Source organism: Sander vitreus, chromosome 8 (genome assembly GCF_031162955.1).
Source record: "Sander vitreus isolate 19-12246 chromosome 8, sanVit1, whole genome shotgun sequence".
Taxonomy (NCBI): Eukaryota; Metazoa; Chordata; class Actinopteri; order Perciformes; family Percidae; genus Sander; species Sander vitreus.
In genome coordinates, this window is record NC_135862.1 from 18,623,745 (window position 1) to 18,637,080 (window position 13,336).

General features: G+C 42.7%; 2 protein-coding genes across 3 annotated transcripts in view; one reads left to right on the plus strand and one right to left on the minus strand.

Moving 5' to 3' along the window:
- The first annotated feature begins 42 nt into the window (after positions 1–42).
- Positions 43–8,645, plus strand: LOC144522328 (ETS domain-containing protein Elk-3-like). 2 transcript variants are annotated; one of them, XM_078257320.1, is made up of 5 exons: positions 43–126; positions 3,169–3,377; positions 3,749–4,516; positions 6,904–7,026; positions 7,888–8,645. In XM_078257320.1, exons 2-5 carry the CDS (start codon positions 3,171–3,173, stop codon positions 7,984–7,986), a joined length of 1,197 nt encoding a protein of 398 aa, XP_078113446.1. In that variant the 5' UTR covers positions 43–126; positions 3,169–3,170; the 3' UTR covers positions 7,987–8,645. The 2 variants fall into 2 exon arrangements, with proteins under 2 accessions (XP_078113446.1, XP_078113447.1); XM_078257321.1 differs by lacking the exon at positions 7,888–8,645 and adding an exon at positions 5,219–5,386 and having other exon boundaries at positions 6,904–6,992.
- A 61-nt stretch (positions 8,646–8,706) lies between these two features.
- Positions 8,707–13,336, minus strand: part of LOC144522326 (cyclin-dependent kinase 17-like) — a 32,492-nt gene continuing 27,862 nt past the window's right edge. The window contains exons 10-17 of the mRNA XM_078257318.1: positions 13,103–13,226; positions 12,711–12,831; positions 12,042–12,139; positions 11,777–11,882; positions 11,317–11,359; positions 11,040–11,130; positions 10,792–10,869; positions 8,707–9,961 (exon numbers count right to left, since the gene is read on the minus strand). Of these exons, the coding sequence (XP_078113444.1) occupies positions 9,924–9,961; positions 10,792–10,869; positions 11,040–11,130; positions 11,317–11,359; positions 11,777–11,882; positions 12,042–12,139; positions 12,711–12,831; positions 13,103–13,226 (699 nt within the window). The 3' untranslated portion in view covers positions 8,707–9,923. The remainder of the gene's footprint in view (positions 9,962–10,791; positions 10,870–11,039; positions 11,131–11,316; positions 11,360–11,776; positions 11,883–12,041; positions 12,140–12,710; positions 12,832–13,102; positions 13,227–13,336) is intronic.

A 13,336-nucleotide genomic window follows, 5' to 3' on the forward strand; every position in this document is an offset into this window, starting at 1 on the left:
AGCCCTGGATCCTATTTCAGTCCAGCACAACTGTGTAGACCAGAAGTAAGCATGGAAAAACAAGGAATCACACCAGCTTCACCGTAAAGTTTCGCGGAGGGAAAACTCCAAAGTCAGAGATCGCAGGTAACGTAAAAATATACCGACATCTTTCTATGATCAGCGCTTTGTTGGCTTGTACGTTAGAGAGTGAACTAATGCATTATTACCAGTAGTAGCGACTGTATTCACACTGCACATGTTTTTATCTTTGCTGTAACATGTTAGTCTTGTGTTAAACTATTCAGATCGAGTGTATTTTCAAGTTTTAAGCAATAATAGTACAGGGTTAGATGCGGACACAATTGAGCCGTCTTCCGGTCCGAGCAACATCTTGAAAATGAGTCAGTGGGGCAGAATAGTAATCCTGTGCGTAACAGTGAACGTTAGGGTAAGTTACTGCAACTTTCAAGTCCTGAATACTACTGTAGCCTCCCCAGACAGAGAGGCAAACAAAAGACGTGCAATGAATAAACAGTCCATGGCCGCTGTTTAGAGATGATTCTCTTACGGGCCCCTGTTGAATTTTCCACCGTCTGCTAACAGGAAGAGAGCAGATTTAGTCATGGTTAAGTAATGTCTGCACACACCATCTAATCTCATTAGCAGTTTCCGTTCAGCTAACACTGGATGGCTTTGTGCGGACAGCGAGACTTCTCAGTCCGAGCATCCGCAGCAGGGCTCCTGACTCCGGACCAAAACCACCACAATGTTCCTGTAATATTCCTAGAAAGAATGATATACCATGTCTGCGGTTTTCACATTGACTGTATAACATTGATCTCTGAGTGGTAGGCACTCTAATATTCAAAAACTGTATCAGTAGTAAGGTTCACTTAATTGTACTTTATTTAAAATCTACTGATTTCTGTAAGAGGTATGTCTGACCTACAGTAGTACTTTAAAGTCCCTCTGTGCTATTTGCAGCATCTTGCAAAGGTGAATGTTTATGTCACACTGGTCTAATTGTAGACCTGTACGCTCAGCGGTTCTGTGTTGGCAAGCTTTAGTTTTGCTTCAAAGAATGTGTTTAAAAGCCAAACCGTGTTTAAAAGCCAAACTGAAGTCTGGGTTCAGATTGGTTTAAGGGTGGAGCTGTGGAAAGGGGACAATGATGTGATCTTTTGACCCTCTCCCTTTGGGATTTCAGTGGGAAGTGTGGCAGGACTGGGAAAATGCTCCCCTGCTGTGGGATCCCCACTCCTTAACATTTGTCCTTGGAAGTAGAATAGGAGGAAGTCCTGACTTTGACAGGTTTGTAGTTTCACATGACAGATAGAAAACTCAGGGGATAGCTTGTGTCGGAAATGAGTTCAGCCCTCCCTCTCTCCTCTCTGGAAAGAGATATGTAGTGGTTGAAAGACCATTCTGTTATCATTGTTTTTTAGCATCAGTCACTAATCGCTCCTCACATCCACAGATAAGATGGCAAAGAATACAAGATGATGTCCATCAGTAAGTAGTAGTAGTGTAGTAATCTCTCAATTCTAGTGCAGAAACAATACCTGAGCCATACCAAAACATCTCTTTTTGATACCTTACTTTGAGGAATATAATTTTTTTTGTATTTAACCCTAAAAGAAGCCAAACTTCTCACACAAGCTGAAGAAGAACTCTGGATAAGTAAAAGTGAGTCTAAAATTAGCAAAATTCTGATTTAAAACCGTTAATATCTAATTAAGTCAAGACTACAAATCACCTATGAACCTGAACAGGAATTTAATGCCAACTTTTAGTACTTGACAGTTTTTGTTATTTCATGCTACGGACTCATTACAGTCGGTACCAAAAAAGTATTTAGGTTTCAGACCTATCTATGTGCATGTCTCTCTGGTGTAGAGCTGCAACTAAAGATTATTTTCATCATCGATTTATATTCTCTTTCTCTAAAATAGTTTCTCAGATTCCAAGGCGGTGTCTTCAAATAGCTTGTTTTGTCTGATAAAAAATCCCAAACTCAAACATGTTCAATTTTAAATGATACCAAACTGAGAAATCAGCAAAATCTCACATTTGAGATGCTGGAAAACGGAAAAATATTGTCGCTTAATAAATGACTTAACGATTAACTGATTATCTAAATGTTTGCATTTAAGTGATTGAATCATCCTTTCAGTACTACATTAGTGTTACTGTCTGTGTTAACCGAAACAGTAGTCCCCCCCCCGCCTCCCCACTATTAATATGTGAGCTCCTAGCAGGCAGACAGGAGCTTCGAAGCTGCACATTCCTCTATTAAAGGAATAACCCACCCTCAGTCATACTTCCTGTGGAGAGAGGGCCAGGTTGAACCGCAGCATATTTCTGGCTTGAGCTGTTGTTCCTCCTCGTATTTTTTTTCTCTTCTGCTGCTGCTGCTGCTACATTACACTACGCTCTTTAAAACACACTGTTCTATTCATCACCGGTCTACTTGTCCTTACACCACATGTTACAGGCCGTTCCCTCATCAACCCATAACCTAATTTAGTCTGTATGCAGTAAAAGCACACTGGCAAGACAAAAATCAGGGGAAAATAAAACATTTAATTAAGATGATACCTCAGCTGTTCTTGTTCCAAACAGTCTCTCTAAACACACAAGGTATGTTTTATCCGCAAATATGTTACACATGTCTAGAATATAGAAGGTAATGACCACAGCAGCGTGCAAAGAGCTGCCAGGCTTGTTTCCCCCAGAGGTTTGAATTTTGGGCTTATTCTGTCATTGTAGCATCTGGCAGGTAGTGTATGTATAGGTATTTTTGGTGCTTTTTCTGTCATCTGACATCTCTGGGTGACGATGTTCCATTTTTAGGGCCCAAGCACGAAAGTGCGAGGAACCTATAGTTTTTATAGTTTTTGTAGAGATTATTATTATTATTATTATTATTATTATTATTATTATTAGGGCCCGAGCACGAAAGTGCAAGGCCCCAACGGTGCCTTGCGTCCCGCCGGTACCCCCAATGTGCTTGGAGGGGCGATGGCCCGTTCAACGCTGCTTGCAGCTTTAATTATTATTAAAATGCCACAGGAGGACGACATTAGACATCAAATGATGATTTTAAAAATAACCAATAAGGGCTTTGATGTTGAGTGCTCTGCTCTATCCGAGTCAAATGTTTTCACTGATCATGTCTTGCTGTAGGTATGGACAGCGCCATCACTCTGTGGCAGTTCTTGCTGCAGCTGCTGCTGGACCAAAGTCACAAGCACCTGATATGTTGGACGTCCACAGACGGAGAGTTCAAGCTCCTGAAGTCAGAGGAAGTGGCCAAGTTGTGGGGGCTACGCAAGAACAAGACCAACATGAACTACGACAAGCTGAGCAGAGCCCTGCGCTATTACTATGACAAGGTGAATTAAACTGGCTGTGGTAAATATGCAGGAGCTGCCTCTGTGTCAACGTCCAACTAGTCATCTCATTGCAGCTTTTGTAACTGATAGAACCTGAAGGCATTTGTTGTTCTTCTCTTAAAACCACAATCTCCCCTGATAGACACTTCCACTTCCTCTTTCTCACCAATCACACAGTAGAAATTTGGTCGTGATATAGCCCTCTAACAAAAAGTTGTTTCAGTATGTCTTTGCCGGACTGAAATGCTGTCATGATCCCTGTGATAATCAACATTTTTCTGTTTTTATTTTTTAGATTAATATGAGTTGGCTGTACATAAGTGGTGTAAAGAGTTCTCCTCATAATTAATGGTGTTTGTCTTTTTTTACAGAACATCATTAAGAAGGTGATTGGCCAGAAGTTTGTCTACAAGTTTGTGTCCTTCCCTGAGATCCTGAAGATGGACCCTCAGGCGGTGGAGATGGGCCTGGCTTCTGGAAGGTTTCCTCTCCAGGAAGGAGAGGCCTCTGAGCTGGAGGTAGAGGAGGAGGAAGAAGAGGAAGGGGAGGAGGAGGCCCAGAGGATGACCCTGGCAGCCCTGGGGGCGCAGCAGTGTCGGAATGACTACCTCCGCTCGGGTCTCTACTCCTCCTTCAGTATCAGCTCCCTGCAGAACCAGCCCGAGCTGCTCCGTGCCCTGCGGGAGCGCCAGGAGGAGCCGCGCTCCGTTATCCGCTTTGGCACCAACGGCAATGAAAGGAGCTCCCCTCCCTCTGCCAAACCCGAGTCCTATGTCTCCCCCAAGCCATCCAAACTCCGCTCCCCGTCCTCGCCCCACACCCAACCCGGCCGAGTCTGGAGCCCCATAGCCAAGGAGGAAGAGGAGGACTCTGACCTGAGCGCTCAGCCCCTCAACCTCTCCTCTGGGCACAGGGAGCGAGCCCTGCAGCCTCCTGAGAAGAGGAGTAGTGGTAGAAGTAGCTCCACCTGTAGTAGTAGTAACCACGGAGATGGACTCCCACCAAAAAGCAAAAAGCCCAAAGCTCTGGAGATCTCATCCCCCTCCCTGCTGTTTGCAGGGAGCGACATCGGCTCCATCGCTCTCAACAGTCCAGCACTGCCATCTGGCTCCCTCACTCCTGCCTTCTTCACTGCACAGGTGAGATGATTTATCTGAAAGATAGACAACTATAACTCTGGGCAGTGCAGCAAGGACAGATAATGTCACTGATTTTAAAAGGATGTTCAGCAGTACAGTATGTGGAGTCACTGTGTGTGTGTGTGTGTGTGTGTGTGTGTGTGTGTGTGTGTGTGTGTGTGTGTGTGTGTGTGTGTGTGTGTGTGTGTGTGTGTGTGTGTGTGTGTGTGTGTGTGTGTGTGTGTGTGTGTGTGTGTGTGTGTGTGTGTGTGTGTGTGTGTGTGTGCGTGTGTCGCCCATGTGCAAATGGGTCTCCTCCCTCTGACACAAGTCTGGTGGTTTAGAGACTCTAAAGGATTGTCAGCTTTGGAGGAATGTTGACCCATCCCCAGCATTTTGCTCAATGTATGCTGGAATAGGATAAATACTGTTACTTGCTGTTTGCATGATCGGTTCTGCACACACCTGATACTCCTCTAAAACTTGGTTCATCTCTATCTAGTCCAGACATGTTTACACACCCAATGCTGCAATTTGACACATGTTTACAAGCTCTCTTATTTCTGTGCTCAATAATTTAAGGTAGACTAGAGATCATGTCACTCTGTGCCAGCCACAGCTGAAGTACAGTGAGCCCAATAATAATCAAATACCAGAAAGATAGAGAGTAATTTTGTGATATCTGTTTCTGTCCCCTCTGTGTGGTGGCCTGGCTGGCCACAGGGAGATGATGGGATCTATCCAGAGTATGATGTCAGTGTCCTTAAAACGGTCAGAGAGCAGCAAGAGACATCTGACACAGCCTGGCATGTGTTGGTGGAAAGACTACTGCTATATTTATTTAATTAGTCACTTGAGCCAACATTTCCTTAAGAAACAGACAGAGAAAAGGTATGAAAAACATAAATTGGTATGATTTTAGGCTCAAATGTGCATAGGCACTTTCATGTCAGAAAGGAATTTTACAGTTTTGAACAAATGCAAATTTAGACTAATTCAGTGAGTCATTTTCTGTGTTTGGTTTTTGATTAAACCTTTCTAATCATTTCGATAAACAGCTTTGTGGGGTAAAAGCCAAAATTACTGCCAGAATGTTTATTTGCTGCAAATAACAGGCCTTATAGAAGTATGTCTATTCTCAAATCAAAGTTCGAGAAAACAAAGTGGTTGTGGGCGCCTGGATAGCTCACCTGGTAGAGCGGGCGCCCATATGCAGAGGCTCAGTCCTCTATGCAGCGGCTCAGGGACCTGTGGCCATTTGTTGCATGTCTTCCCCCTCTTTCTCCCCCCTTTCCTGTCTATTAAAAGCTAAAATGCCCAAAAAATATCTTAGAAAAAACAACAAACAAAGTAGTAGGACAAAGTGGTTGTAAAATGTACAATACCAGTCAAAAGTTTGGACATGCTTTCCCATTTAAGTGAATGCGAAAACGTGTCCAAACTATTGACTGGTACTGTACATTTGCTCATGTTAAGTGTGGTACATTCAGTAGTTGCTTGTTTTCCTCTTTTGCTTGTCCAGTCTTAACAGCCCGACTGCTATAAGCTGGATTCAGGTTTTACAATAAAATTATTAGTGTGTTCTGCCACAAATTTAGAGCTAAATTAATTAACTGTGTAATTAACTGTGACATTTTGGTTTGTTTTGGTCTTTGCCATGCTCTGCTACACGCATCAACTGGAATTTAATAATCTATCAATGTGTTTACATTGGAGATGTTAAAAAGCAAAATGACTCAGACATTGTTAGTGTATTATTAATAGCTTTCTCAAAGTGTGGATAAACCTCTAATGTGAAAAAAAGCTATTAATAATACACTAACAATGTCTGTTTATGAGGGTGCAGAAAGTGAGATCAGAGGAAAACAAGCAATTTACAGGAATATTCTGCAAGTCCAACCTATGAAAGGGGGGAAGAGGCCCTAAGTGATGCCATATGCTCCAATAATTCCATTAATAATGGGAGCAGGGCTGGGTCCCTCTGCAACACTGGCTCACTTCTCTGAGGTGACACAGGGGAAAGTAGGGGGAGGGGCAGAGAAGACCAGGGGAGAGAGGCAGAAATTGATTTCATATGTTTTCTCTGTAGTTGGTGTTCCAAGTGCTTAAGGATCCCCCCTCCCCTCCCAATCAACAACAACCCCCACCGACCACCTCCTCCTCCCCTGCCCACGTCACCCCTGTATTCTGTGGAGAAACCACAGACTTCCTTCCTGCTCCGTCAGTTTGTTTTTCCAAACGCCAATACACGTCCATTTACCATTGCAGCATGTTTCGCATTACCAAAGCCCTCAGAGCAATGCTCTCCAACCAGTTGGTCTCTGTGTTTTTATTTAAAAGAAATGTTGTCTTCACTGGTTTCTCTTATTTACACAAAGTCTCCCTCCCTCTGTGTTTCCCCCTCGCAGACTCCCTCTGGTTTGCTGCTGGCTCACAGTCCGCTGTTGTCAGGCATCCACTTCTGGAGCAGTTTGAGCCCCGTTGCTCCGCTCAGCCCCGCCCGGCTGCAGGGCCACAGTTCCCTCTTCCAGGTAAGAAAGAAAGAAACACACACACACACACACACACACACACACACACACACACACACACAGGTGTCGAGACATAGGGTACAAAAATAGCAGGAAAAGAGAACAGGAGGTGTGCTCAGACAGTTATTGTTTACTGGTAGTATTTTAAAAGCAGAGGAGGAAGTTGTGAGGCTGTGCAGGTGAAGTTAGATCTGCAGAAAAATCCCATCCTTCCCAGGAGTAAAAATGCCAAGAGATTAAGATGAAGGACTTTCCAAATATTTGTAAAATGATTGGCTCCAGTTTTAATAGCCTATACATATATGGAATCATTTGTTTCTTATACTCACCATGTACATTAACATTGCTCCTCTATTATGTCCTTAAAATTAATCTGTGTAAAGCAACTGCCACTCTTGATCTTCTAGATTTTGCATTTTTCATGCAGGTATTTACTTGACAGAAAGCATATATAACACCTAAAAACAAGATGTTTTCAAAAGACACTTGTGAAACTAGTTGAGACTTAGGCAGGTCCAGCAGAGGTGTCCTGTTTCAGCGCTTGTGAGAGGGAGAGGAAATCCTGTGAATACTTCCTGTTTGAGCCCAGGGGAGCCAGTCTGAACAGGGTGGACTGGTTTGAGAGCTGCTCCTCATTTGTGTAACACACACGATGCCAGATTCTTTGTGCACAAATAATGTTGACTTCTCCTTCTGTGGTGGAGGTACAGGGGACAGAGAAGAAAAGGAAGAGGCACAATGAATAAAAAAAAACAGGAAACCAGAGCAGTGACAATGCTGCAGTTCCTCACCGGAAAGCAGCTTTCATAGAGCCTCTGTCCCCTCCTCGCTAACTCTCAGCCCCTTTCTCTTCCTCCACAGTTCCCCAGCCTAATCAACGGACACATGCCTGTCCCCCTGCCAAACCTGGAAGGAACACCCTCCTCCCTGCTCCTGTCCCCCACCACTCACAAATCCTGATCCAGGGTCTGTGAAAAACCTCCCATCTTCATCCATCTCTTATTGCGGTCATTATCAGCATCAGCAGCAGCGATCTCTTGTCTGTCTTGGTAAATTTTGCTTCAGAAAAGTCCCACAAGACAGTATGTGACCTCACCTTTTTGCACTTGAGTTGCTTCAGATTCCAGTGGTTAAAAGCACTTGGTAAAAGCCATACGCCACGATGTCTGTGAGACGTCTGGCTCTTTGTGATAAAGTACAGCACATTTCCACATGACCCTGTCTGTGATGGACAGTAGTGATGTGTAGCTAGCTGCAAAAGGCTAGCTGCTCATTCTGCGCAGAGAGCTTGGTTGTTTTAATCTTGTAAAAAAAAAATAATAATAATTTCACCTTTTTTTCCCTTAGTGTTCATCACAATGTGAAACTGTTTCACTTGTGTGGTATTTTATGCACTATGCTTCTCAGATAGTACCGGCTGTGCCTTGTTGTCCTATTTTTCTTTTCCAAAATCTTTTAATGAAGACGAGATTTTAAATCAATGAAAAACCTTTTACACTTTTAATGTTCTTTTTTTTTTTATACTGGACTTGGTATACAGTTTGTATTCTGTATAATTTTGTATTGTGAAGAACGTCTTGTTATTTTCAATAAACAAAGCATTGAATGCTTGAACACAATGCCTTACATTTTACAGTAGCTAAAACAAAAAGTGTCTATACAGGAGGGAAAAACAATCAGTTCACATAATTCATGTTTATTCAACTTTTAGATTTAATTTTCTTTACTCTGAAAAAAAAAAAAAGCTCAAATATGGCAGGGCATATGCAACGAAATCCCACACCAATAACAATTAACAAATAAAGTTAAAGAATATCATACAAAACAAATCTTGTAACACTGTTAAATAGACTCTGACTCAGTATCGTATTCACTAGGGGCAGGACTAGAGCTAGTGCTACCTGGATTAGGAGTTTAGCGGCTGTGTGCTTCCTCATACAACAGAGCAGGCATGCAACACAAAGATGGAGGCAATCCAGAAAACAAAAGGATCCATTTTTACAGTTGATGGAGTTGGGAATGGCAGAGGAGAGCACAAAGGCAGCAGATTCAAACACTGGGGATTCACTTTGCACCTCCTATTTGTTACTAACTGAGGTGGAAAAGAATGGGAAGGTTGTTCACCGTAGTTACATATTTAAGTTTTTTTGGAAGAATTTAGGAGACATAACTAATCCGGTAATGCCCTGGTTATTTATTCTACGTTGCCTTTTATTTGTTTGTTGGTCACGACCGAGACCGCAGCATCCTGGAATGATATGCCAGCATCTGACAAGAATGTGATCTTTTTTGCACAGAGCTTGGCAGCACTGCTCTCATATTAGCCTCCAGTTAGGTTACAATTATCAGTGATAGCAAAGCTGGCCTCAAAATCCTTCAGAGTAAACGTCACAAATGATGGGTGCAGCTAAAAACAGCACCGTGGCAAGAGAGACAGAAAATCAGACCCTTTTGAGTTGCTACAGAAAAACCTCTTTGCTTGTCTGTGTAATACACACACACACTGAGGAGCATTGAGGTGGAGTTTTTTTATGTATGAAAATGACAAAAAAAAATATCAGTTTAAATACCACCACTTCAAAAAAATGAAATCTATACACATTGCATGTTCTCATTAAAGTGACTGAGCCAGTTAGAATTCTAGACAGTAGTTGGATTTAGCAGCAAATTCTCTTTTCAATAAATATAGATGTACAGTATATAAATGTCTCTTTTGGGCCAGGTTCAGGCCAGACCTGGAAAGGGGGTCGGTCGCACTGTGGACGAGTTTCCCAAGTAGCTTGGGGGGAGTGATGATGCTCCACGCCAACATCCATCTCGGGTTACTGATCCATCGGTGAGACTGTACAGCGAGGAGATCCTTCCCAAATAAAAAAAAAAAATACAGTCCAGAGAATCTAAAACAGCATGCTTTGTCTTCTGCTCTTTCCGTTGCCTGAGTGGAGAACAAAGAAAAACCTAATTTAAATATATTACATATTTTGGTTTTCACATATATTTACAGCAGGGGATGTCGAAGTCAGACACTGTAAGCCCCGAGTCCAGAGACAACATTGAAATAGAAACAACTTCCATAACGCTTTGTGGGTTTTAAACAAGGTACCTTTTGCCATGGATTCAAGTTTTGGGCTACAAACGGAGCCCCATTCTTTTTTTAGCCTATATGTGTTCACATTTTGGCAAATACAGTAGGTGCCATTAAAAGTGTGCCAAATTAGCTATTAGCAGCTTTGCATTGCGCACATGGATCTACAGACAACCATCACTGGATAACTTTGATACTGAAGACAATTTAAAAAATGTGATGATTCCCAGGCAAGTTCTGCAGATGAAGGAGCATCTTTTTTCTGTTATGTCGAAGCAGATTTAAAGATGGTTATTTGCGATGGACATCAGAGATAATGAAAACCTCAGCAAGTGTAAGTCACACTCTAAAAATGTGTGCATCATGTCGGTGTGTCGACTGAGTTAATTCTCAGAAGGAAAATAAAACGCACATTTGTTGACAATGTGTTGAAGTACCGTAACTGGCTCCATGAGCTGTGTCAGATCCACTGCCAACTGCCAACTACAATAACTAACTTCCTGTTGTTTTTAGAACACTAGCATGCAGCTGTTCCTTTCACCTCATGCAGTATTTTTGCCTCAAGTCTCCCCTTCAACTCTCCCGGGCCCCCTGGGGTGGCACACCTCACGGTTTGAAAACCTCTGGTTCCCAGTAAAAATACAAGCAATCAAAGTATTCATATGTGCATAATTCCTCACCTGACTCAGGGTATGATGAGTTCCGGTAGCCAGGATCTCTTTGCAACTGGACCTCCTTCAGTGTGAATATGGATATGCCTGCCAGACATAAAGAGTCAGCAGTGCAACAGAAATCACATCTTGCCAGGAGAATAGCGTCTTTGTTATGAGGTTGTAACTGATCCTCACTGTACACTGCAATATCCTTCAACTTGTACCTAGCAGCGCATGCCAAGTCTGCATTACTGCATTGCCATTTCATTACTCACTCTCTGGCAGTGTGTGCACACGTGGCCCCAGGCTCCTGAAGTACGGCTGTCTCATTGCTTCATCAGCAGAGATCCTCTTTTTCGACTCGTACTGAAATTCGGGTGCAGTAAAAGAAACATGCAATCATTTATGAACGACAAAAAAAATGGGAGTCAGCAATGTGCGATTGCGCCTTGATGCACTTCTCTCTAAAGATACAGTCCCAACATAGCTGCAAAATATGTCAACACTGCTTTTAACATCCCAGTCACGCCTAGCAGATATAGTGATACTCACTTTTAGGAATGACATCAGCAGGTCAATGCCATCAGTGTCCAACCTACGGGGGGGGAGAGGGAGGTCAGTAGAGGTGGGGTGACTCACAGATGCTGGCGAGTGTAAGGAAGGAAACACAGTAAACTATTCCACAGGATTTCCTTACAGGAAGTGGCAAAGAGCACACACTCCTAACTAAACAAACCAATACTACTAATGTCTAACTCTCTAAAGTCTAAAAGCTCTACATACAGTAACTTCTCTTATACCTGGGTCTGATTAGAAACATCTGCTCATTTCCATCTCCAATGATTAGAGGGCTAACAAGAGGGGGGAGTGTTAAGAAAGTGTAAAGGTGTAGAATTTCCATGTAAATATCTGAAATAACCTCATTTGATAAGCTGTAGCACAATATATCTCACGAAATAAAAAATATTAAGTAGAAGAAAAAATGTTCAGGATATAAGTTTCCCGGTCTTACCTGGGTGCGTGGTTAATGAGCGGCTGGACCTTGTACTTGGGGAACTTGTAGGACTTGAATTCGTCCATAGAGGATATTCCAGGCCAGCTGTCTTCTGTGGGAGTGCCTGTGGAGGGACATTCAATCGACCATGTTAGTCAGGCGTTACCGTGGCAGCTGGAGGGGCTTTTCACGCTGCCACAGGGGCTACATGCCAAAGTTAATGCGATTAAAGCCTCATATTAAAAGTTTGAGTGCTCCGCTGTCTGCAGGGGGCAGCACTGACCTAGCAGCCTGAAGATGAGGTGCAGCTCGTCCTCCACCGTGGAGCCCGGGAACAGGGGCCTGCCGGCAGCCATCTCGTAGAATATACAGCCCACACCCCTGACAGGAAGACACAGACACGACTGATTAGGTCATAAAAGGATGTCTAACTGAAGCTGAAACACCAATTCAAATTAACTTCTGTACACTATCACTAACTTTTACGATCAAACTCCCTAAATCGTACATTACCTGGCCGGTTTCAATCTCTCCAATTAATGAAATATCAAAGGAAGAGGCAGGAATTTATTTAAGAAAGCAGCAGGGCCGCTTGAAGTAGAAGGGAAACCATTCATGCTTGAATTCCATAATCATTCCACATCAAAGTCTCTTTTCCTGTAGATTGGGACACCTGTCTGCTGCTGCACTTCAGAAGTTCCTCAACAATAAAAACCTCAACTCAATGATAGAAGCTCCAAACAGCTGTGCTCATTCCACAAATCACTGAGGTTGCAAGAGACTTCAAATAAACAAAGAAAACATATTTTTTTAATTCTTTCTTCTTGAGGATTATATTTGCTTCTGCACCTTCACTCAGTTCGCTCAGTCATATGGACATAAGGAGAGATTTGCTAGGGGTCTAATACGTGTTTTATAACAGTTGCAATCATCCCTGATGAGCCCCACTCACCACATGTCTATCTGCGTGGAGTACTCAGAAGAGCCCAGCAGCACGTCGGGAGGCCGATACCAAAGTGTTACTACCTCGTTAGAGTATGTTTTAGTGGGCACAGATTTAGCCCTTGCCAGGCCTGTGGAGCAGAAATATGACAAATAAAAACAGATCCAAATGGCACATTTAGTCAAAACTTCATATGAAGGGCTTAATTCCAAAATGCCAAGTATTCGTTAATTGTTTTTTTAAATATGGCTCAATTGTATAACAAAGTATTTGTAAAATATAAAATGTAAAATATAGATGAATGCAGCTTTTCACTTTTGATCCAAATGGTAGACAATTCATGACACAAAAGAATCGTAATGAGATTATTAATTGATGTAAGTACTCTTTCTAGTTTTTACCAAAGTCAGCCAGTTTGAGTTCCCCTCTGTCGTTGATGAGCAGATTTTGGGGCTTTAGGTCTCTGTGGAGAACTTTCCGTTTGTGACAGTACGCCAAGCCTCGCAGGATCTGGAACAGAAAGATCTGGGGAAAGAGATGTTTTAGATTAGCAACTATCATCATATCGGTAAAATCAGTATCAAATAGCGGTGCTGAATAAATGTTACTACATCACATGCAATTCATCCAAACCC

Coding starts and splice junctions, on each gene's coding strand:
- LOC144522328 (XM_078257320.1), top strand. CDS start 3,171: ATGGACAGCGCCATCACTCTGTGGCAGTTCTTGCTGCAGCTGCTGCTG. Junction 3,378..3,748: donor TGCGCTATTACTATGACAAG/GTGAATTAAACT, acceptor CTTTTTTTACAG/AACATCATTAAGAAGGTGAT. Junction 7,027..7,887: donor GCCACAGTTCCCTCTTCCAG/GTAAGAAAGAAA, acceptor CTTCCTCCACAG/TTCCCCAGCCTAATCAACGG.